General features: G+C 47.4%; 1 protein-coding gene across 1 annotated transcript in view; it reads left to right on the forward strand.

Moving 5' to 3' along the window:
- Positions 1-603: 603 nt before the first annotated feature.
- Positions 604-22,216, forward strand: part of grm2a (glutamate receptor, metabotropic 2a) — a 43,634-nt gene continuing 22,021 nt past the window's right edge. The window contains exon 1 of the mRNA XM_070894962.1: positions 604-1,065. Within this exon, the coding sequence (XP_070751063.1) occupies positions 604-1,065 (462 nt within the window). The remainder of the gene's footprint in view (positions 1,066-22,216) is intronic.

A 22,216-nucleotide genomic window follows, 5' to 3' on the forward strand; every position in this document is an offset into this window, starting at 1 on the left:
CAGACTGGTTGGGCCGAATGGCCTGTTTTCATGTTGTAATTTCTATGGAATTCTATGTCTTAAAAGATGGAAAATTCGTCAGTAAGGACCAGCGGCTTCATTGCAGTGAGAGGCTGAGAATGATGGTGGGATCTAACGGAGCGAGTGTTGCAACTGAGCGCCTGGGAATGATGGTGGGATATAACAGAGAGAGTGTTACAACTGAGCACCTGAAATGAGGCAGGATTGATCAGACTAGTAGCTCTGGTTTCCAGTACTAACTGCAGCAACAGCAAATTAGGATGAATTAAAGATATTTTACCCAATGTGGCATTGTGTCTGATGTGTGGTTGAGCAGAATTTTCTTGAACATGCAGTTGTTTCATGTTTTCTGTTGCTGAGATAGAGTCATTCCTGTCACAACATTTCAATCAATTACAACTCTTCCTGTTCGGATGATGGTATTGAAATTATTCTTGACTTGCCACGCTAATTTGCGGTCTCGAAATCTCTCTCCACAGCCGATGGACTAGAACGGTGTAATTGACTCCCAGGGTAAGGAAACCCCTCCATCGGAAGCCTTGAAATCTCGATATGAGCAGCTCCAATATGAAGCATCTGGACATGTCCCGCTTACCGCAGCGTGCTCTTCTTCACCTCTTGCTCCAGGCAGTCCTCGCGTCCTCCAGCAACTCGCCCAGCGGGAAGAAGGAGATTGCAATTGAAGGGGATCTGGTGATCGGGGGCTTGTTCCCGGTCCACGAGAAAGGCAACGGTTTGGAAGATTGCGGAAGGATCAATGAGCACCGGGGGATCCAACGGCTCGAGGCTATGCTGTTCGCGTTGGATGCGATAAACAAGGACGCTGCCATTTTGCCCGGAATTAAGCTTGGCGCCCATATCTTGGACACCTGCTCCAAGGATACTTACGCTCTGGAGCAGTCGCTGGAGTTTGTCAGGTCCTCGCTAACTAAAGTAGATGAGACAGAATATATCTGCCCAGATGGATCCTATGCCATCCACGATGACATGACCTTTGCCATAGCTGGGGTCATCGGCGGTTCCTACAGTGACGTGTCCATCCAGGTAAGGAACAGAGCAAGTTGGCACCATGGTGCAAAGAAGGAAATGGGTCGGCAGAGGAGACCGATGTTCGGTGTTTTCATTGAGGCAGTGGTTAGAACCTGAGAATGTGCTTTAGGAAAAAGACTGCATTGTGCACTTACATCTTGAGTGACATCAGTGGTGGGAAGGGAGCATTTTTGTAATTTTGGCACCGACTGCTTTGGTTGTCAGTTCAGGTCCTGCTCCAGAGTCTTGAGCACACAATCTAGGCTGACACTCAAGTGCTGCCTTTCTGATGAGATGGTAAACCCTCTCAGTTGGACATAAGAGATCCCACTGTTCTATTTTAAAGAACAGGGGAGTTATCCCGATGTTCTGGTCAAAATTTTTCCTCAACCAACATTATTAAAAAACATTATCTGGACATTATAATAGATTATCTGGTCAATTATCACATTGCTGTTTGTGGCACCTTTCTGTGCGCAAATTGGTTGCCACATTTCCTACATTACAACAGTAATGCAGTACACTACAAGAATATTTCATTGGCTGTAAAGCGCTTTGGGACATCCTGAGGTTGTGAAAGGTGCTATATAAATGCAAGTACTTTCTTGTCTTCTTCACTATCGGCATTAAGTGCTCCCAGGTCAGGTTTATTCTCTTTATCCATTTTGCAATGGTTACTTCCTGTATTACGCACCATGATCTGGTTGACTGGGGGAGGGGCCAGAGTGAAGATTTCTCTTGTCGTTGGGGTTGGCCCAGTTGCCAACCAATTGCTAAAATGCTCATGGGAGCGGCACTGATGGACTGTGGCCCTCTTTGACCACGGGGCAGTGGCTGCCCTTTGTCTCCCTCCCAGACAGGCTGGCCTAGGCCACCTCTCTCACGGGCATGGAGGCCTGCCGAGAACCAGACAGGAGTCCTAGCGTGTGTTCAAATAGCGTTTTAGGATAAGTGGGTGTTACGACAAACAAGCAACCTACTGCAGCCTGGCCCTTATGTACCGACCCCACCGCATTACCCTTCCTACTGTTTGTTTGACATAAAGGGTAGTAGAAAAGGGCGGGAGAAATGGGTTTTGGTTCGTGGGACACTGACACCAGTACTGGGGTAAGAGGGAGCTGTTCCGTTGGGACGAGCTCCACTTAGACCGTGCTGGGACTAGGGTCCTGGCGAATCGAATAACTAGGGCTGTAGAGAGGGCTTTAAACTAATTAGTGGGGGGGGGTTCAGGTGAGCGAAAATTTTAAAAGTCAAAGAATAAGGAGAAGGCAATAGAACAGGGTATTACTGGGGGAAGTGAAATCCAGAGCGTGACAGGAAGGGACAGAATGTATACACATAAAGGTGAATCAGAAAGTGGGGTCAAAGCAGGTAAAAATGGTAAAAAAAACTAATTTAAAAGCTCTTTGTCTGAATGCACGTAGCATTCGTCACAAAACAGATAGTTGACAGCACAAATAGATACAAATGGGTATGATCTGAAGCCATTACAGAGACGTGGTTGCAAGGTGTCCACGGCTGGGAACTAAATACTTTGGGGTATTTGGCAATTCGGAAGAATAGACAGAAAGGAAAAGGAGGTGGGGTAGCACTGTTAATAAAAGATGAGATCATTGCATTAGTGAGAAACAATATTGGCTCAGAAGATCAAGATGTTGAATCAGTTTGGGTGGAGATGAGGAATAATAAAGGGAAAAAGTTGCTGGTGGCCATTGTCTATAGGACCCCTAACAGTAGCTACACTGTTGGAAGGAGTATAACTCAAGAAATAATGGAGGCTTGTAATAAAGCAACGGCAATAATCCTGGGCAATTTTAACCCTCATATTGATTGGACAAAGCAAATTGGCCAGGGTAGCCTTGAGGAAGAGTTTATAGAGTGTATCCAGGATAGTTTCCTTGAACAGTATGTTGCGGAACCAACCAGTGAGTAGACTATCTTAGATCTGGTACTGTGTAATGAGACAGGATTAATAAATGACCTAATAGTAAAGGATCCTCTAAGAATGAGTGATCATAACATGGTTGAATTTCAAAGTTAGTTGGAGGGTGAGAAATTTGGTTCTCAAACCAGTGTACTAAGCTTAAATAAAGGAGACTACAAAGGTATGAGAGCAGAGTTGGCTGAAGTGGACTGGGAAAATGGATTAAAGTATGTGACGGTTGATGAGCAGTGGCAGACATTTAAGGAGATATTTCATAACTCGCAACAAAAATATATCCCAATGAGAAGGAAAGACTGTAAGAGAAGGGATAACCATCCGTGACTAACTAAGGAAATAAGGGATGGTATCAAATTGAAAACAAGGGCATACAATAAGACTAGTGGGAGGCCAGAGGATTGGGAAACTTTTCAAAGCCAGCCAAGAACGACTAAAAAAATGATAAAGAGAGGGAAGATAGATTATGAAAGTAAATTAGCATGAAATATAAAAACAGATACTAAGAGTTTGTACAAGTATATAAAAAGGAAAAGAGTGGCTAAAGTAAATGTTGGTCTCCTAGATGATGAGACGGGGAATTAATAATGGAGAACAGGGAAATGGCAGAGACGTTGAACAAATATTTTGTATCGGTCTTCACGGTCGAAGACACTAAAAACATCCCAATAGTAGATAATCAAGGGGCTATAGGGAGGGAGGAACTAAAATCAATCACTATCACTAATGAAGTAGTACTCAATAAAATAATGGGACTAAAGGCGGACAAGTCCCCTGGACCTGATGGCTTACATCCTAGATCTTAAAAGAAGTGTCTGCAGAGATAGTGGATGCATTGGTTGTAATCTACCAAAATTCCCTGGATTCTGGGGCGGTCCCAGTGGATTGGAAAACCGCAAATGTAACGACCCTATTTAAAAAAGGAGACAGACAAAAAACAGAAAACTATAGACCAGTTAGCCTAACATCTGTTGTTGGGAAAATGCTGCAGTCTATTATTAAGGAAACAGTAGTGGGACATTTGGAAAAGCATAATTCAATCAAGCAGAGTCAGCATGGTTTTATGAACGGGAAATCATGTTTGACAAATTTGCTGGAGTTCTTTGAGGATGTAATGAGCAAGGTGGATAAAAGGGAACCAGTGGATGTGGTGTATTTGCATTTCCAGAAGACATTCGATAAGGTGCCACATAAAAGGTTACTGCATAAGATAAAAGTTCACGGGGTTGGGGGTAATATATTAGCATGGATAGAGGATTGGCTACTAACAGAAAACAGAGAGTCGGAATAAATGGGTCATTTTCCGTTTGGCAAACAGTGACTGGTGGAGTGCTGCTGGGATCGGTGCTGGGTCCGCAACTATTTACAATCTAGATTAATGACTTGGATGCAGGGACTGGGTGTAATGTAGCCAAGTTTGCTGATGATACAAAGATGGGTGGGTAAGCAAATTGTGAGGAGGACACCAACAATCTGCAAAGGGATATAAACAGGCTCAGTGAGTGGGCAAAAATTTGGCAGATGGAATATAATGTGGGAAAATGTGAGGTTATCCGCTTTGCCAGAAAAAATAGAAAAGCAAATTTATAATTGAAATGGAGAAAAATTGCAAAGTGCTGCAGTACAGAGGGACCTAGGGGTCCTTGTGCATGAAACACAAGAAGGCAAATGGAATGCTAGCCTTTATTGCAAGGCGGATCGAGTATAAAAGCAGAGAAATCCTGCTACAACTGTACAGGGTATTGGTGAGGCCACACCTAGAGTACTGTGTAGTTTTAGTCTCTGTATTTAAGGAAGGCTACACTTGCATTGGAGGCTGTTCTTAGAAGGTTCACTAGGATGATTCCGGAGATGAGGGGTTGACTTATGAGGATAGGTTGAGTAGGTTGGGCCTATACTCACTGGAGTTTAGAAGAATGAGAGGTGATCTTAGCGAAACATATAAGATAATGAGGGGGCTCAACAAGGTGGATGCAGAGAGTATATTTCCATTCATAGGGGAAACTAAAACTAGGGGACATAGTCTCAGAATAAGCGGCCGCCCATTTAAAACTGAGATGAGGAGGAATTTCTTCTCTCAGAGGGTTGTAAATCTGTGGAATTCTCTGACCCAGATTGGGTCATTGAATATATTTAAGGTGGAGGTAGACAGATTTTTGAGCGATAAGGGAATAAAGAGTTATGGGGAGCTAGCAGGGAAGTGAACTGAGTCCATGATCAGATCAGCCATGATCTTATTAAATGGCAGAGCAGGCTCGAGCGGCCAGGTGGCCTACTCCTGCTCCTATTTCTTATGTTCTTATGTTCTTAAATCTGGAACTCTCTCTCCCCCAAAAGGCTGTGGATGTTGGAGGTCAATTGAGGCTTTCAGGACTGGGATCAACCGATTTTTGTTGGGTAGGGCTATCAAGGGATATGGAATAAAGGCGGGTAAATGAGGTTGAGGTATAGATAGAGCAGGCTCGATGGGCTACATGGTCTACACCTGTTCCTATTTTGTTCATTGCTTGCTGTGACCATGTTTCTGGCCATAACACTGGAGGTTGGCCAAGAATATTTTAAGCTGCCAATTACTGTCAAATGTATGAAATATGTTAAGCGGTAGGTCAGCAGTTATGAACAGTTGGAGTTTGATATAATACCATTGGTGTATAAACCAGTGGTTTCTAATTAGTGCTCTAACTGAAGGGTTAATTAAAGGGAAGGCCATGGTAGAATAAGATGATGCCTGATGCTTACTGTATCACTAAGGAGGGTAGTGTTTATCCAACCCTGTCAGGCTACAGAATACTGTGCATGAGTCCGCATACTGAAACCTTTTCACACACTGGTGAGATAATGAAAAACAAAGAGCTGGCTTGAAACATTCTTAAAATAACCTGTCAGCACAGTAGGAACCAGCTCAGTAATGCTGCAGTACTGTGAGCAAAGTGATCTTCCTTGTTATTGAGAAACCCCTTTAAAGGTCATGCCTCCAGGTGAAAGGCCAAGAGCAAAAGCTGGTGAAAGGCTAAGGTCCACAGATCAGGGCTCCAGGTGAAGGGTCAAAGTCCACAGGACAGGGCTCTAGGTGAAGGGTCAAAGGCCACAGGGCAGGGCTCCAGGTGAAGGGTCAAAGGCCACCGGTCTGAGCTCTAGGTTAAGAGCCAAGGCCTACAGTGCAGTGCCCCTGTAGGGTCAAGACCTATAATGAAGGACCCCAAATAAGAGCCAAAGCCCACAGTGCAGGGTTTTGGATGAAGGGACATAGGAACCAGAGTAGGCCATTCAGCCCCTTGAACCTGTTCCACTATTCAATTAAATCATGCTGATCTGTACCTTAACTCCATCTACCCTTGCCGGACAAAAATCGACCAACATCAGATTTGAAATGTCCAATTGACCCCCAGCCTCAACAGCTTTTTGTGGAGAGAGTTCCAGGTTCCCTTTTATGTGAAGAAATGCTTCCTGACATCACTCCTGAACGGCCCAGCTCTAATTCTGTCGTGCTCCTTGTTCAGGACTCCCCCACCGCAGGAAACAGTTTCTCTCTATCAATCCTGTCAATTTCTTTAATTATCTTAAACACCACAATTTGATCACCCATTCAGGGAATACAAGCCTAGTCAATGCCTCATAATTTAACCCTTTTAAGCCCTGGTGTAATTCTTGTTAACCTGCACTGCACACACTCCAAAGCCAATATTTCCTTCCCAGAGCTGAATGCAATGCTCTAAATTGGGTCTAGCCAGAGCGTTATATGACTGTAACATAACCTCCACCCCTCTGTAATCCAGCCCTTTTAAATAAAAACCAGCATTCTAATTTACACTATTTACCATGCCAAATAACACTGTGTCATCAGCAAACTTGGATATATGTCTCTCTATTCCTTTATCTAAGTCATTTACAAATATAGTGAAAAGCTGAGGCCATGGTACAGATCCCTCTGGGACTCCATTCGTAATATCCTGCCAATTTGAGTACATACCTATTACCCCTACGCTCTGTCTCCTACCTCCAAACCATTTCACTACCCATGTCAATAGACTGCAATTCCATGTACTCTTATTTTTGTTAACAGTCTGTTACGTGGAACCTTATTCAATGCCTTCTAAACGTCCATATAAATAACATCCATAGACACTCCTTTATCTACCATGTTAGTTACCTCCTCAAAAAATTCAACTAGGTTTGTTAGACATGATTTATCCTTTACAAATCCATGCTGGCTCTCTCTGATCAGATCATGTTGTCCAAGTGTTCAGTCACTCAGTCCCTAATATAGGGCAAAGGTCAACAGTGCAGGATCCTTGGTGGGGCAAAGTCGATAATGAACCAAATAAGAAATAGCGGCTGAATTGGATGGCCACTGGCATCTGTGATGATGGAGACCGTGGGAGGAGGCCAAGTGAGATTGTCCGCTTGATATTTTTGGATGTATACACTTGCAACCACTTCAGCCTTTTCTTTTGTGGTCAGATGCTGTCAGAGTTGAGGATGGGGATGTTCAGGGAGCCTTATCCTCCCGTCAGTTACCGGATTATCCACCACCATTCTGACTGGTTGTGGTAGAAATGCACAGCTATGCTCTGATGCATTGATTGTGGAACTACTTAGCTCTGTCTTTAGCCTGTTGCTTTTGGAGTTTAGCATGCATGCAGTCCTGTGTTTAGGTTTACTTAGTTTGGTACTAATTCTAAAGTACACCTAGTGCTGTTCCCCATTGAACCAGGGTTGGTCTCCCAGTTTGATTGTGTTGGAAGTGTAAGGGATGTTGTGGGCCTCGAGGGTACAAATGGTGGTTTACAATCCTGCTGTTGATGATCCACAGCATCTCATGGATGTCCAGTTTCAGGCAGTTATGTTTCTCCTAAGTCTGTCCCACTTGGTATGGTGGTAATGCCACACCACATGATTCAGGGGGTCCTCGCTTTAAAGACGAGACTTCACCTTTACAAGGACAGTGTGGTGGTCACTCCTACCAATGTTATGTTGGACGGACGTGTCTGTGGCAGGTTGGCTGGTGAGATCAAGATCAATTAGGTTACTTCTTCAAGTTGGTTCCCTCACTGACACAGACCCAGTCTGCTAATTGTGTCCTTCAGGACTCCTTCTGGTGAACGCTTTTGGTGATGGATATTGAGGTCCCCACCCAGAGTACAGTTCGTGCCCTTGCTTCCCTCAGTGATTTCCCCAAGTGATTAAAAAAAAGAAAGACTTGACTTTCTATAGCGCCTTTCATGACTACCGGACGTCTCAAAGCATTTTACAGTCAATGAATTACTTTTTGACATGTAGTCACTGTTGTAATGTAAGATGATGTCCAACAGGAAGGATTCTGTCATGGTTCTTATCCATTTTTGTTATTTTTTTCTGATTGTAAATAAGGAGAGTTAAATGGAATCAGGAGCAAGTGTGCGTACCTGGCATACTGCATTTATGATGGGGATAGTACACATTACACCACCATACTGTATCAATGATGGTACACATTACACCACCATACTGTGTCAATGATGGTACACATTACACCACCATACTTTGTCAACGATGGTACACATTACACCACCATACTGTATCAATGATGGTACACATTACACCACCATACTGTATCAATGATGGTACACATTACACCACCATACTGTATCAATGACGGTACACATTACACCACCATACTGTATCAATGATGGGGAAAGTACACATTACACCACCAAGCTTGGCAGATGCTGCCTCCTTCTAGGTGCTCCTAAGGAAAGGATGCAAACAGGTTTTTCCCCCTTTTCTATACAACTGCACAAAAGCTACAGGCCACAATTTGTGCACGGCTTGCACTGTGCCATCTGGTCAATGCTGTTTGTGGGAGCTTGCTGTGCACAAATTAGCTGCCGCGTTTGCTACATTACAACAGTGCCTACACTTCAAAAGTACTTCATTGGCTGTAAAGCGCTATGGGATGTCCTGAGGTTGTGAAAGGTGCCATATAACTGCAAGTCTTCCTTTCTTTCTTTTAAATGTTGAAAGGTCCTGCTCTTAAGTGGCACCCCGCTCTCACGTGAGCCTGCCTTGCACATTGCACTCACACAAGGGGAGAGCAGCAGTCCATGGGACACAGTGCCTGTTTGGGGCGATGTGCCACCAAGTCCGTACAACAGGGTGCTTCCAGGAAAAGGCCGCTGGAAATCTCTGCGGGAGAGCGTGAGCCACAGTGAAGACCACTCTGGGCTCTGCAGAACTGTTTACTTTTATACTCTAGGAGCATCATCCAATTTACAAGTGTTGACTCAGCTCCCCTATCCCCTGTGATTAACACCTTTTCAAGACAAACACTTACAGCTGTTGAGCTGCAGTCGGGAGTCGGCTGGATGAGCGCTATTTAAAGGTGCCATCTTGTAAAACAATTTTTGTCGGCAATTACTCTTTGCAGCTTGCGAACACATAGGCAGAGTGGCTGGTGGATTTTGACTTCAAGGCCTGTCCTGCCTCCTATCTATTCCCTTGTATCATTGAGGGCAGATTTGAACTCACAACATTTATCTCATTTCATGGGGTTGTGTTGCCACTCGACCTCCTGCGCGACATCACCGTTGGAGGCTTCTTAGGCGAAGACAAAGACGGAGAGAAATGTAGAGAAAAAGACAGGGAGAAGAACATGGGGCAAGACAGGAAGCAGCACAGGGAGAAAGACAGCAAAATGTGGCCTGAGGCAGAAGGCCCAACAGGGCTGACATCAGGAGGCCTTACCCTCCCAGGGTATTCCGGCAGCAGTTCTCCAACATCAATTTCACTGAGGCTTTTTGAATGTTTTTTTTCAATTTGTTTGATGGCTGCGCTTCAACAAGGACGTGGTCACAGAGCTCTGCCATCTGCTGCAACCAGACCTTGAGCCTCAGACCAGGGTGAGAACAACTCTCTCAGTGGCAGTTAAGGTCACCATCGCGCTCAATTTCTACACCAATGGATCCTTCCAGGGAGCGATAGGAGACATCCCAACATCTCCCAGTTTGCTCCATCCGCGATGTCGCAGATGCTCTGTACAGAGGAGAAGGACTACATCTCCATCCCCATGACCACAGAGAAGCAGCACGAGCGTGCATGTGGCTTTGCCAAGATAGCGGGCTTCCCCATGGTGCAGGGCGCCACTGACTGCACCCACGTCACTTCGCGGGCATCACAATCCTGAGATCTTCCATAACCTCAAAGGTTGCCACTCACTGTGCAGTTCATGTGCGCCCACGCATGCCGAATCCTCACCATCAATGCCCCCTATCCTGGCAGTAGCCACGATGCCTTCGCCCTGCACCAGACCGATGTGCCAGCTCTCTTCCACATCAAGCTCGCGGCTGGCTGCTCAGAGACAAGGGCTATCCACTCTCCACCGGGCTCATGAATCTCCTTCACAACCCCACCACTCCTGCTCAGCACTCATACCGTGAGAGCCATGCTGCCACCAGGAACATCATCGAGCAGATCATTGGAGTGCTCAAGCAACGGTTCCGCTGCCTTGACCACTCAGAGGGGTCCTCCAGTACTCGCCTGAGCGGGTGTCCCAATTCATCGCCTTCTGCAGCAGGCTGCACAACTGCACCATCATGAGGGCACAGCCATTGCCACTAGGCATAGCTGTACCAGCTGAGGACAAGGAGAGCAAGGAGGAGGAGGAGGAGGAAAAAGAGCAGGAGCAGCGATGGAGGAGGCAGTGAGTCCTTCGTGATTCTCCAAAGGCGGTCCGCGACCGTCTCATTATAGTTTGGTTCCAGCGAATTCAGTCCCACTTCCCCGTTCCTCTGGATGTCCCCGTCACCACATCTAATTTCCCTTCCATACCAAAGCCCCAAAACTGAAATGAGAGACAACAGCAAAGATAAAGCATTCCAATCCAAATGTATATCACACCAGTAAATGCTTTCATAATGTAGTTAATAATCAACCTTGTGCATTTCCTTATATCCCCTCTTTGCTTTAACTATTCCAGTGCTCCTCCGCCATGTGTCCCCTGTGGCTGCAGCATGGCTGTGTGTCAGGGCCAGAGACTACAGGACACCCTTGACCAGCTCTGGGCCTGGAAGGCCCGGCTGTAGACTGCATTACCTCAGGCTGGATGACAGGCAGCGACAAGTGCAATGGCAGAGTGGCAGTGCTGGGAGCAGGAATGCCATCATCCTAAGAGAGGACAGCAGATTCCTGCTCCACTGACCCACTGCCACCTCCTGGGCCAGTGCCTCAGCATCCCTACCAATCTGCTGCAGGACAGATTGCTGGACTGCTGCGACACTGTGAGATCCCCGGTGGACTGTGGTGAACCCAGCGGTGATGACAGCAGTCAGGATATTATGTATACAAGAACTCCACAAGGCTGAGTACTGTGAGCTAAATTTTGTGTGACCTTAGTCTTCTTTATTACAACTCCAGAGTGCCTAAACAACATGGCAGCCAACCTTTTATACTGGCCCTGTACATGTGTGCGGATGACCATTAGGACTCCAACAGTCATGCCCTCCGGTGGCAAGTATTACATAGTTACATACATAACATCACTCCCCTCCAAAGTCATCGGTACAAGTTATTTACAAGTTGAAGCGATCCGAATCCCTTCGCTCCCTGGTTGATCGTCTAAGTTCAAACCCTGGCGTGTGTGAGTTGGTCGGACCATTGCTGCACTGCACCGCGGCTGGTCTGACCGGACTGTCAGGAACGGTGGGTTCATCCTCGTGATTGACAGTGAGGTCGATTGTTGGTTGGATGCGTGTTGGTGGATCGTCGATGATGATGTCCTCTTCAAGTCGTTCCTGGTTGTCAGTAAATCACAATTTGGTCTGATCTAAATGCTTTGTGCACGTTTGGCCATTTAACAGTTTGATTATAAACACCCTATTCCCTTCCTTGACCAAAACAGTGCCAGCAACCCACTTGGGATCATGGCCGTAATTCAGGACAAACACAGGGTCGTTAACATCAATGTCGCGTGAAACAGCCGCGCGATCGTGGTACATGTTCTGCCGGTGTCGCCGGGTTTCCACGTGATCATTGAGATCCGGGTGGACTAGGGAGAGCCTGGTTTTGAGGGCTCTCTTCATTAACAATTCTGCCGGGGGAACCCCGGTGAGCGAGTGGGGTCGCGTCCGGTAACTGAGCAGAATGCGAGACAGGCGGGTCTGCAGGGAACTGTCCGTCACGCGTTTCATGCTCTGCTTGATCGTTTGGACTGCCCGCTCTGCTTGACCGTTAGATGTGGGCTTAAACAGAGCAGACCTGACATGCTTGATGCCATTGTGGGTCATAAACTCGTTGAATTCTGAGCTGGTGAAACACGGTCCATTGTGGCTGACAAGGAAGTCGGGCAAGTCATGGGTGGCAATCATAGTCCAGAGACTTTCAATGGTGGCTGTGGACGTGCTGGATGACATGATTACGCATTCAATCCATTTAGAGTAAGCGTCCACAACTACTAAAAACATCTTTCCTAGAAAGGGGCCGGCAAAATCTACGTGGTTCCTGGACCACAGTTTGGAGGGCCATGACCACAGACTCAGTGGATCCTCCCTTGGTGCATTGCTCAGTTGCGAGCAAGTGTTGCACTGATGCACGCATGACTCCAAGTCCGAGTCAATGCCGGGCCACCAAACATGCGACTTGGCAATTGCCTTTATCATGACAATGCCTGGGTGGGTACTGTGTAGGTCGCGTATAAACGTTTACCTGCCTTTTTTTGGCAAAACCTCATGATTACCCCATAAGAGACAATCCGACTGGATGGACATTTCATCTTTGCGTCGGTGAAACGGCTTAATTTCATCTTGCAATTCCCTGGGAACTGCCGACCAGTTCCCATTTAGGACACAACTCTTTACTAATGATAGCACAGGATTCTGGCTGGTTCAGGGCCTGGTCTGGCGAGCCGTGACGGGTGACCCCTCGCTCTCAAAAGCATCCATGACCAGTAGCAAGTCTGCGGGCTGCGCCATTTCAACCCCAGTGGTGGGTAATGGTAGCCGCCCAAGAGAATCGGCACAGTTTTCAGTGCCTGGTCTGTGGCAGATAACTTAGTCATAGGCGGATAACATTAGTGCCCATCTTTGGATTCGGGACGAAGCATTGGTTATGTATTTAACCCTTGGCAACTTGTATCACACCACCACCAGAGGGCCTACCTGTTGGAGTCCCAAGGGATCCCAGCATCCCTTGGGAGCACTGTATATAAGCAGGTCACCCACGCTGTACCTGCATACTGGAGTCTAATTAAAGGAGCTAAGGTCACACTTACTCTTTGCTTACAGTACTCAGTTTCATCCTTTATTATAACCGTAACAATTGGCGACGAGGTAACGAACAACCCTGCGAAAATGCAAAGAACAGTTGGTATCCTGGAGAAGTTCTTAGAAGGGGATGATTGGGAAGCCTTCGTGGAGAGACTTGACCAATACTTTGTGGCCAACGAGCTGGAATGGGATGAGAATGTTGCCAAACGATGGGCGATCCTCCTTACCGTCTGTGGGGCAACAACCTATGGCCTCATGAAGAATCTTATAGCTCCGGTAAAGCCAACAACCAAATGAAGAATTGTGTACGCTGGTCCAGGAGCACCTAGATCCTAAGGAAAGCATTTTGATGGTGAGGTATCGGTTCTACACGTGTCACTTGTCGGAGGGCCAGGAAGTGGCGAGCTACGTCGCCGAACTAAGGCACCTTGCTGGACATTGTGAATTTGATGGATTCCTAGAACAAATGCTGAGAGACTTTTTTGTGCTTGGCATTGGCCATGAGGTAATCCTTCGCAAACTATTGACTGTTGAAACACTGAATCTGAGCAAAGCCATAACGATAGCCCAAGCATTTATGTTCACCAGCGATAACGCCAAACAAATTTCGCAGCATAACGAGGTTTCGGCCAGTACTGTGCACAAAGTAATGTCGTATTCGAGCAGAAATATACATGGCAGAACGTACACACCGGCTACTGCACGATGACCCAGAGTCTGCCATCAATCGTTAATGCGAGACATTTAACACCTTGTTGGCGTTGTGGAGGTGATCATCGGGCCCATCAATGCCGCTTCAAGCACTGTGCGTGCAACGGCTGCAGAACAATGGGACACCTCCAGCGAATGTGCAGGTGAGCTGCAAACCCTGCAAACCACCACGTTGCAGAGGAAGATTGATCCACGATGGATCAAGCTGAACTAGAGACTCGAACCGAGGAGGCAGAAATGTACGGGGTACACACCTTCACCACGAAATGTCCACCAATTATGTTAAAAGTGGAACTGAATAGAATTCCAGTATCCATGGAACTGGACACGTGTGCGAGTCAGTCCATAATGAGCAAAAAGGCCTTCGACAGGCTGTGGTGCAACAAGGCACACAGGCCCAAGCTCAGCCCCATTCACACCAAGCTAAAGACTTACGCCAAAGAACTAATCCCTGTAATTGGCAGTGCAGAAGTCAGAGTCTCCGATGATGGAGCAGTGCACGAACTCCCACTATGGATTGTACCAGGAGATGGCCCCACACTGTTCGGCAGAAGCTGGCTGGGAAAAATCGGCTGGAACTGGGATGACATCCAAGCGCTTTCGTCCGTCGACGATGCCTCATGTGCCCAGGTTCTAAGCAGATTTCTATCGTTGTTCGAGCCAGGCATTGGAAGTTTCTCGGGGGCAAAAGTGCAGATCCATTTGGTTCCCAGTACATGACCCCTCCACCACAAGGCATGGGCGGTACCATATATGCTGCGAGAGAAAGTGGAAATTGAGCTGGACAGGCTGCAGCGAGAAGGTGTCATCGCGCCCGTGGAATTCAACGAGTGGGCCAGTCCGATTGACCCGGTACTTAAAGGTGACAGCACGGTCAGAATTTGTGGGGACTATAAAGTAACAATTAACCGTTTTTCGCTGCAGGACCAGTACCCGCTACCCAAGGCAGACGACCTATTTGTGACCCTGACTGGAGGAAAGACATTCACCAAGTTGGACCTGACCTCGGCCTACATGATGCAGGAGCTGTATGAATCTTCGAAAGGCCTCACCTGCATCAACACGCACAACGGTCTGTTCATCTATAACAGATGCCCGTTCGGGATTCGGTTGGCCACGGCAATTTTCCAACGAAACATGGAGAGCCTGCAAAAGTCGGTTCCTCGCACTGTGGTTTTCCAGGACGACATACTGGTCACAGGTCGGGACACCATCGAACACTTGAATCTGGAAGAGGTTTTAAGTCGGCTAGATCGCATGTGACTCAGGTTGAAATGCTCGAAGTGTGTTTTCCTGGCGCCGGAGGTCGAGTTCTTGGGAAGAAGAATCGCAGTAGACGGCATCAGAGCCACTGACGCCAAGACGGAGGCCATCAGAATGTGATGGAGCTGTGGTCGGTCCTGGGACTCCTCAACTATTTCAGTAATTTCCTACCTGGGTTAAGCACCTTGCTAGAATCCCTACATGTGCTACTGCGCAAGGGAGACGACTGGGTATGGAGAAATTCACAAGAGGCTGCCTTTGAGAAAGCCAGAAATCTGTTATGTTCAAACAAACTGCTTGTTCTGTATAACCCATGTAAATGATTAGTGCTAGCTTGCGATGTGTTATCATATGGGGTCGGGTGTGTGTTACAACAGGCTAACGAATCGGGGATTTTGCAACTGGTCGCTTATGCGTCCAGGAGTCTGTCCAAGGCCGAAAGGGCCTACAGCATGATAGAAAAAGAAGATCTGGCGTGCGTTTACGGGGTGGAGAAAATGCACCATTATTTGTTTGGTCTCAAGTTTGAGCTTGAAACTGACCATGAGCTGCTAATATCGTATTCTCAGAGAGCAAAGCGATTAATACCAATGCCTCTGCCCGCATCCAAAGATGGGCACTCACGCTGTCAGCATACAACTATACACAGACCAGGCACAGAGAACTGCGCTGATGCTCTCAGTCAGCTACCATTGCCCACCACCGGGGTGGAAATGGCACAGCCAGCAGACTTGCTTTTGGTGATGGATGCATTCGAAAATGAAAAGTCATCCATTATGGCCTGCCAGATCAGGACCTGGACCAGCCAGGATCCTTTACTGTCCCTGGTAAAAAACCGTATCCTCCATGGGAGCTGGTCCAGCGTCCCAGCGGAGATGCAGGAGGCGATTAAGCCGTTCCACAGGCGCAAAGACGAAATGTCCTTACAGGCAGACTGTCTTTTGTGGGGCAATCGCATGGTCTTGCCCAAGAAAGGCAGAGAAACGTTCATTCGTGACCTACACAGTACCTACTCAGGCATTGTAATGATGAAAGCCATAGCCAGATCCCATGTGTGGTGGCCCGGCATCGACTCAGATTTAGAGTCATGCATGCGCCAGTGCAACACTTGCTCTCAACTGAGCTATGCACCCCGAGAGGCATCGCTCGTGGCCCTCCAAACCGTGGTCTAGGATCCACGTTGACTATGCGGGCCCATTTCTAGGCAAAATGTTCTTGATTGTCGTGGATGCTTATTCAAAATGGATTGATTGTGTAATAATGTCCGTAAGCACATCCACGGCCACCATCGAAAGCCTATGGGTCATGTTTGCCACACACCGCCTGCCTGATGTCCTAGGCAGCGACAATGGGCCGTATTTCACCAGAGCTGAATTCAAGGAATTCATGACCCGCAATGGGATCAAGCACGTCATATCTGCCCCGTTCAAGCCTGCATCCAACGGCCAGGCAGAACGGGCAGTCCAGACCATCGAGCAAAGCTTGAAACGCGTGTCGGAAGGCTCCCTGCAGACCCGGCTGTCCTGAGTTCTGCTCAGCTACCGCACCAGACCCCACTCACTCACCGGGGTTCCCCCAGCTGAGCTGCTCATGAAAAGGGTGCTCAAAACAAGGCTCTCTCTTGACAACCCTGATCTCCACAATCACGTCGAGGGCAGGCGGCAAAGAATGTACCATGATCACGCAAATTTGTCACGTGATATTGAGGTCAACGATTTTGTGTTTGTACTCAATTATGGACATGGTCCCAAATGGCTCGCTCGCACGGTCATAGCCAAATAAGGGAGTAGGGTGTTTCAATCAAATTGGCCAATGGACTAACGTGCAGAAAGCATTTGGACCAAATCAAATTGCGGTTCACTAACAGCTACAAGCAACCCGAAGAGGACACCAACAACTTTGACCCTCCAACACACACACAAGTGGCAACCGACATCATGGTTGACCACGAAGCCGAACTCACCATCCCCAGCAGCCCGGCAAGGCCGGCTGCACAGCAGCCCTGTGAAGAACCAACCAACTCACCCACACCCGCATTTGTACCGAGACGATCGACAGGGGAGCGAAAAGCTCCAGATCGTCTCACGCTGTAAATAAATGTACAATTGACTTCACGAGGGAGTGATGTTGTGTATTTAACCCTTGGCAACCTGTATCACACCACCACCAGAGGGCCTACCTGTTGGAGTCCCAAGGGATCCCAGCATCAGTTTCATCCTTTATTATAAACATAACACCTTTGCTCTCTGAAAACAGCGAAATGAGCAGTTTGTGGTCAGTTTCAAGCTCAAATAGAAGTCCAAATAGGTATTGGTGCATTTTCTTAACCCCATATACACATACTAACGCCTCTTTCTCGACCATGCTTTGGGCTCTCTCAGCCTTAGATAGATTTCTAGATGCGTATGTAACCGGTTGGAGGTTGCCCGACACATTGGCTTGCTGTAACATACAGCCGTACGATGAGGCGTCACAAGCTAACACTAAACGTTTACATGAGTCATAGTGTACAAGTAACTTATTTGAACATAGCAGGTTGCTGACCTTCTCAAAGGCTGTGTCTTAAGATTTGTCCCAAACCCTGTCATCGCCATTACGTAGCAACATGTGCAAAGGCTCTAACAACGTGCTCAACCCAGGTAGAAAGTTACCGAAATAGTTGCGGAGTCCCAAGAATGAACGCAGCTCTGTCACATTCTGTGGACTGGGTGCATTCTTGTTGGCCTCTGTCTTTGAGTCTGTGGGCCTGATGTCGTCTGTTGCAATCTTTTTCTCCCAAAATTCGACTTCTGGCGCCAGGAAAACACACTTGGGGTGTTTCAGCCTGAGTCCCACTCTGTCTAAGCGACTTAGAACCTCTTCCAGGTCTTGTAGGTGTTCGATGGTGTCACGACCGGTGATCAGGATGTCGTCTTGAAACACAACGGTGCGCGGAACAGATTTCAGCAAACTCTCCATGTTTCTCTGGAAAATGGCTACAGCCGAGCGAATCCCGAAAGGGCACCTGTGGTATTTAAACAGCCCTTTGTGTGTGTTGATGCATGTCAGTCTTTTCGAAGATTCAGCCAACTCCTGTGTCATGTAGGCAGAGGTTAGGTCCAACTTGGTGAATGACTTCCCCCCCCCGCTAACATTGCGAACAGGTCATCTGCCTTGGGCAGCGGGTACTGGTCCTCTAGTGAGACTCGGTTAATCATTACCTTGTAGTCGCCACAGATTCCAACCGTGCCATCGCTTTTCAATATTGGAACAATTGGATTAGCCCACTCATTGAACTCAACTGGCGATATGATTCCTTTGCGTTGGAGTCTGTCCAGTTCGATCTCGACTTTCTCCCTCATCAGGTACAGAACCGCCGGAGCCTTGTGATGGACGGGCCGTGCATCAGGGCCGAGATGGATCTGTACCTTGGTGCCTGTGAAGTTGCTGATGCCTGGTTCGAATAGCGAGGGAAACTTGCTCAGCACTTGAGCACACGAGGTGCCATCCACTGAAGATAGTGCTTTGATGTCATTCCAATTCCATCTAATCTTTTCTAGCCAGCTTCTGCTGAACAGCGTTGGGCCATTGCCTGGAACAATCCACAATGATAGATCATGCACAGCTCCATCATACGATACCTTCACTGCCGCACTTCCAATGACTGGTATGGGCTCTTTGGTGTAGGTACGCAGCTTTGCATTAATTGGGCTCAGTTTGGGCCTTTGTGCTTTATTGCCCCGACAGTTTCTCGAAAGACTGACTGACTCGCACCCGTGTCCAACTCCATGGATACTGGAACTCCATTTAATTTGACTTTCAGCATTATCGGAGGGCTCTTGGTGTTGAAACTATGTACCCCATACACTTCTTCCTCGGGTTGAGTTGCCTGTGCTGTGTGATCTGCGCCGGATCGATCATCCTCTGCCACGTGGTATGTCGCAGCACGTTTGCACATTTGCTGGAGGTGCCCCATTGTTGCGCAGCCTTTGCACACGTAGTGCTTGAATCGACATTGATGGGCCCGATGATTATCTCCGCAGCACCAACACGGTGCTAATGGATTCACATTCACCCCCGATTGTGGACTCTGAGTTGTCACAGGTCTTGCAGCCGCAGACGTATAGGCCCTGCCATATGCAGTACGGCCTGCTAGTGACATTATTTTATGCACAGTACTTGCTGGTGAGCTTCGATGTTGAGAAGGTGTTGAGAAGATATCTGTTTGGTGTTATCGGCAATGGCCATGCATGCCTGGGCGATCGTGATGGCCCTGTTCAAGTCTAGGATTTTGGCAGCCAGCAGCTTTCGAAGAATGACCTCGTGGCTGATGCCCAGCACGAAAAAGTCAAGATGCTCGACGAAGGCTTCCCAATCATCACCCTCTACAAATCTCTCTAATATTCCAACGGCAGCCATGCTCGTATTCTGTTACTCATCGCCAGTTATTATGTATACAAGAACTCCACAAGGCTGAGTACTGTGAGCTAAACTTAGTGTGACCTTAGTCGTCTTCATTACAACTCCAGAGCGCCTAAACAACATGGCAGCCAACCTTTCATATTGGCCCTGCACGTGTATGCAGGTGACCATTAGGACTCCAACAGTCGCACCCTCTGGTGGTCAGTATTACATAGTTACATACATAACACAGGGCTTGCGTGGCATCCAGCTGAGACTGCATGAGAACAGTCGGCGGTTCGATGCCAGCAATCATTATCTGCATTACAGCACCATGACATTGAGTTTCATTGGGTGCTGCAATGGAAGACTGCCACATTGTCCATGACACGCATCATGAGGTCTGGATCCGCATGGTCTCTCTGGGAGTCCACCATCGTCTGCAGAATAGAAATGATGGGCTCCATGGTATGCGCAGAGCTCTGTGCAATGTTGGAGGTGGACTCCTCCATATTGTCAGAGTGCATGGCCATCACCCTTTGTGTGAATGCCTCCCCATTAAGGTCCTCATCTGAGTCCTGTGCAGCTAAATTCGCCCTCCGGGGAGATGGCTCACGAGCTACCCTTTCCTCTTGGTCTTGCTGCAGCCCGCTAGCCCCTGGTGCATCACCCAGTGCAGACCCTTCTACTAACCTAAGCTCTAAGGAACACGTAGTGCCAGTCTCTGAGCTGGTGCCTGCGGGTGAGAGAAACAATGATGCAGTTCTCAGCTTTTCCTCGTCCTGCTCTTTCTCCTCTTCCTCTCCCTCCAGAATTCCTTGGGGTGGACTCAGGTGCAGAATGGACAGCTTCTGCCTGGTTATCTGAAAGCATAAATGGCACAAGGCTTGCATTAAGTGGAATGGAGCAAGGAATGCAGACAGTATCAGGAGCTGGAACGTGATAAAGCTTTCTGATGTGGGGGGGGAAGGGGGATGAGAGAAGGAGAGAGGATTGGAAAGTGATAAAGCTTTCTGATGTGGGGGGGGAAGGGGGATGAGAGAAGGAGAGGGGATAAAGATATCGCTGTTGCCCCCAGCGAGGTCGATGTCTCTGCTGGCCACAGCGCCCAATACCTGCGGGCCAATGGGCCGCAGCACTCGCTTCTCAAGATCACTCAGCGGCCGCAGTTCAGGTTCCCCTCCTCCATCCTCTGCTACTCCCATCTGTTATATGCCATCTTGGCCTGCAAAGGAAAGGAAATGGTGTGAGTAAGAGTCCAGCTTTATGTGGAAGATATGCTTGCCATGGTGGAATAGCTGTGAATATAGGTAAAGCATGAGAGGAGGATGTGGGTGTGAGTATCTGCAGATGCTTGGTGGTTGAGTGGTGGGGAAGTGGTGCTTTGCACAGTGCACGGACAGAGGTTGAGAGGCTGGTATGGAGGAGGTGTGGGAGCTTGTACTCATGCACATGCTGCCCTTGTCCTTCTAGGTGGTAGAGGTTGTGGGTTTGGGAGATATTGTCGAAGAAGCCTTGGCAAGTTGCTGCAGTGAATCTTGTAGATGTTACATGTGGTAAGGCTGTCTTGCTCTTTTCGCTTCGTTGCTTTTAACGTCGAATTACCCGCACACACTCAGATGTAGTAAAGGCCGGATCTTTATTTAGACATTCAGACATTCACAAGCCAACAACTCTGCTTGCAAAGGCAGATTCCAGTGTCTCTACAGTCCATAAGAGTCTGTGTGACGAAAGCCAGTTCCATCTTTTATATCTAAAAAGCCTTTGAACTCTTATTCTTTGCATTTAGACAATCATGACTAACTGTTTTCTGAATCATTTAACATACAGACTATTATTCCCACCATGACAAGGTACTCAAATACTTAACATTGCTTGTTTAACCTACAGATGTCATTAAATATAACAAAGGTACAATCAAATACTTAACGTACAGAATCGTTTCCTCGCATAGTAACAAAGTTACACTCAAATACTTAACATACAGACATCATCAAATCGTTTAGTCATGAATTTCCATTATTCCCACCGTAACAAGGTACTCAAATATTTAACATCCAGACATGACCAGTCACTCACCTCACTAGCTGGAAGGCACCACATTGTCTAACAGTCTCTTTTCGATCCAAACTTCAATCTTCCTGTTTTTTAATCCAAACTTCAGACCGCGTGCTGAAGCAGCGAGTTCAAAATTGTGGGACAGTGCTCCCACATTCCCCCCATTTCTTCTCCTCGCTTCTCTGAAGGTCTTGTCTAGGTAACATACCTTTGCATGGTCGCTCGAGCTCGTTCAACAGCATTGTCCCGTTGTAGTCCTTGTTTTCGAACACGACATCCGCAGTAAATCAAAATGACCAGCACGATCAGCTAAAACAGCACCAGCGTAAGGACAGGGTATATCATTGTATTCATCATGCCTGTTGCCATCGGTCTCCATCCCAACAATGACTCCCAGCAGCTTACATGTCCAATCTGGTCCAAAGTTGTTCGAACGTTCTTGATTTCCGCAGTGTGATGGTTAATGTCCACACGATTGTTTGCTTCAAACTCTGCAACTGTTGAAATCTTGTATTCCATTTCCGCATTTCCTTCTTCCAAATAGCAGCACGCTTAGGGTCAAAGTAGGGTTGCTGCA

Source organism: Pristiophorus japonicus, chromosome 12 (genome assembly GCF_044704955.1).
Source record: "Pristiophorus japonicus isolate sPriJap1 chromosome 12, sPriJap1.hap1, whole genome shotgun sequence".
Taxonomy (NCBI): domain Eukaryota; kingdom Metazoa; phylum Chordata; class Chondrichthyes; family Pristiophoridae; genus Pristiophorus; species Pristiophorus japonicus.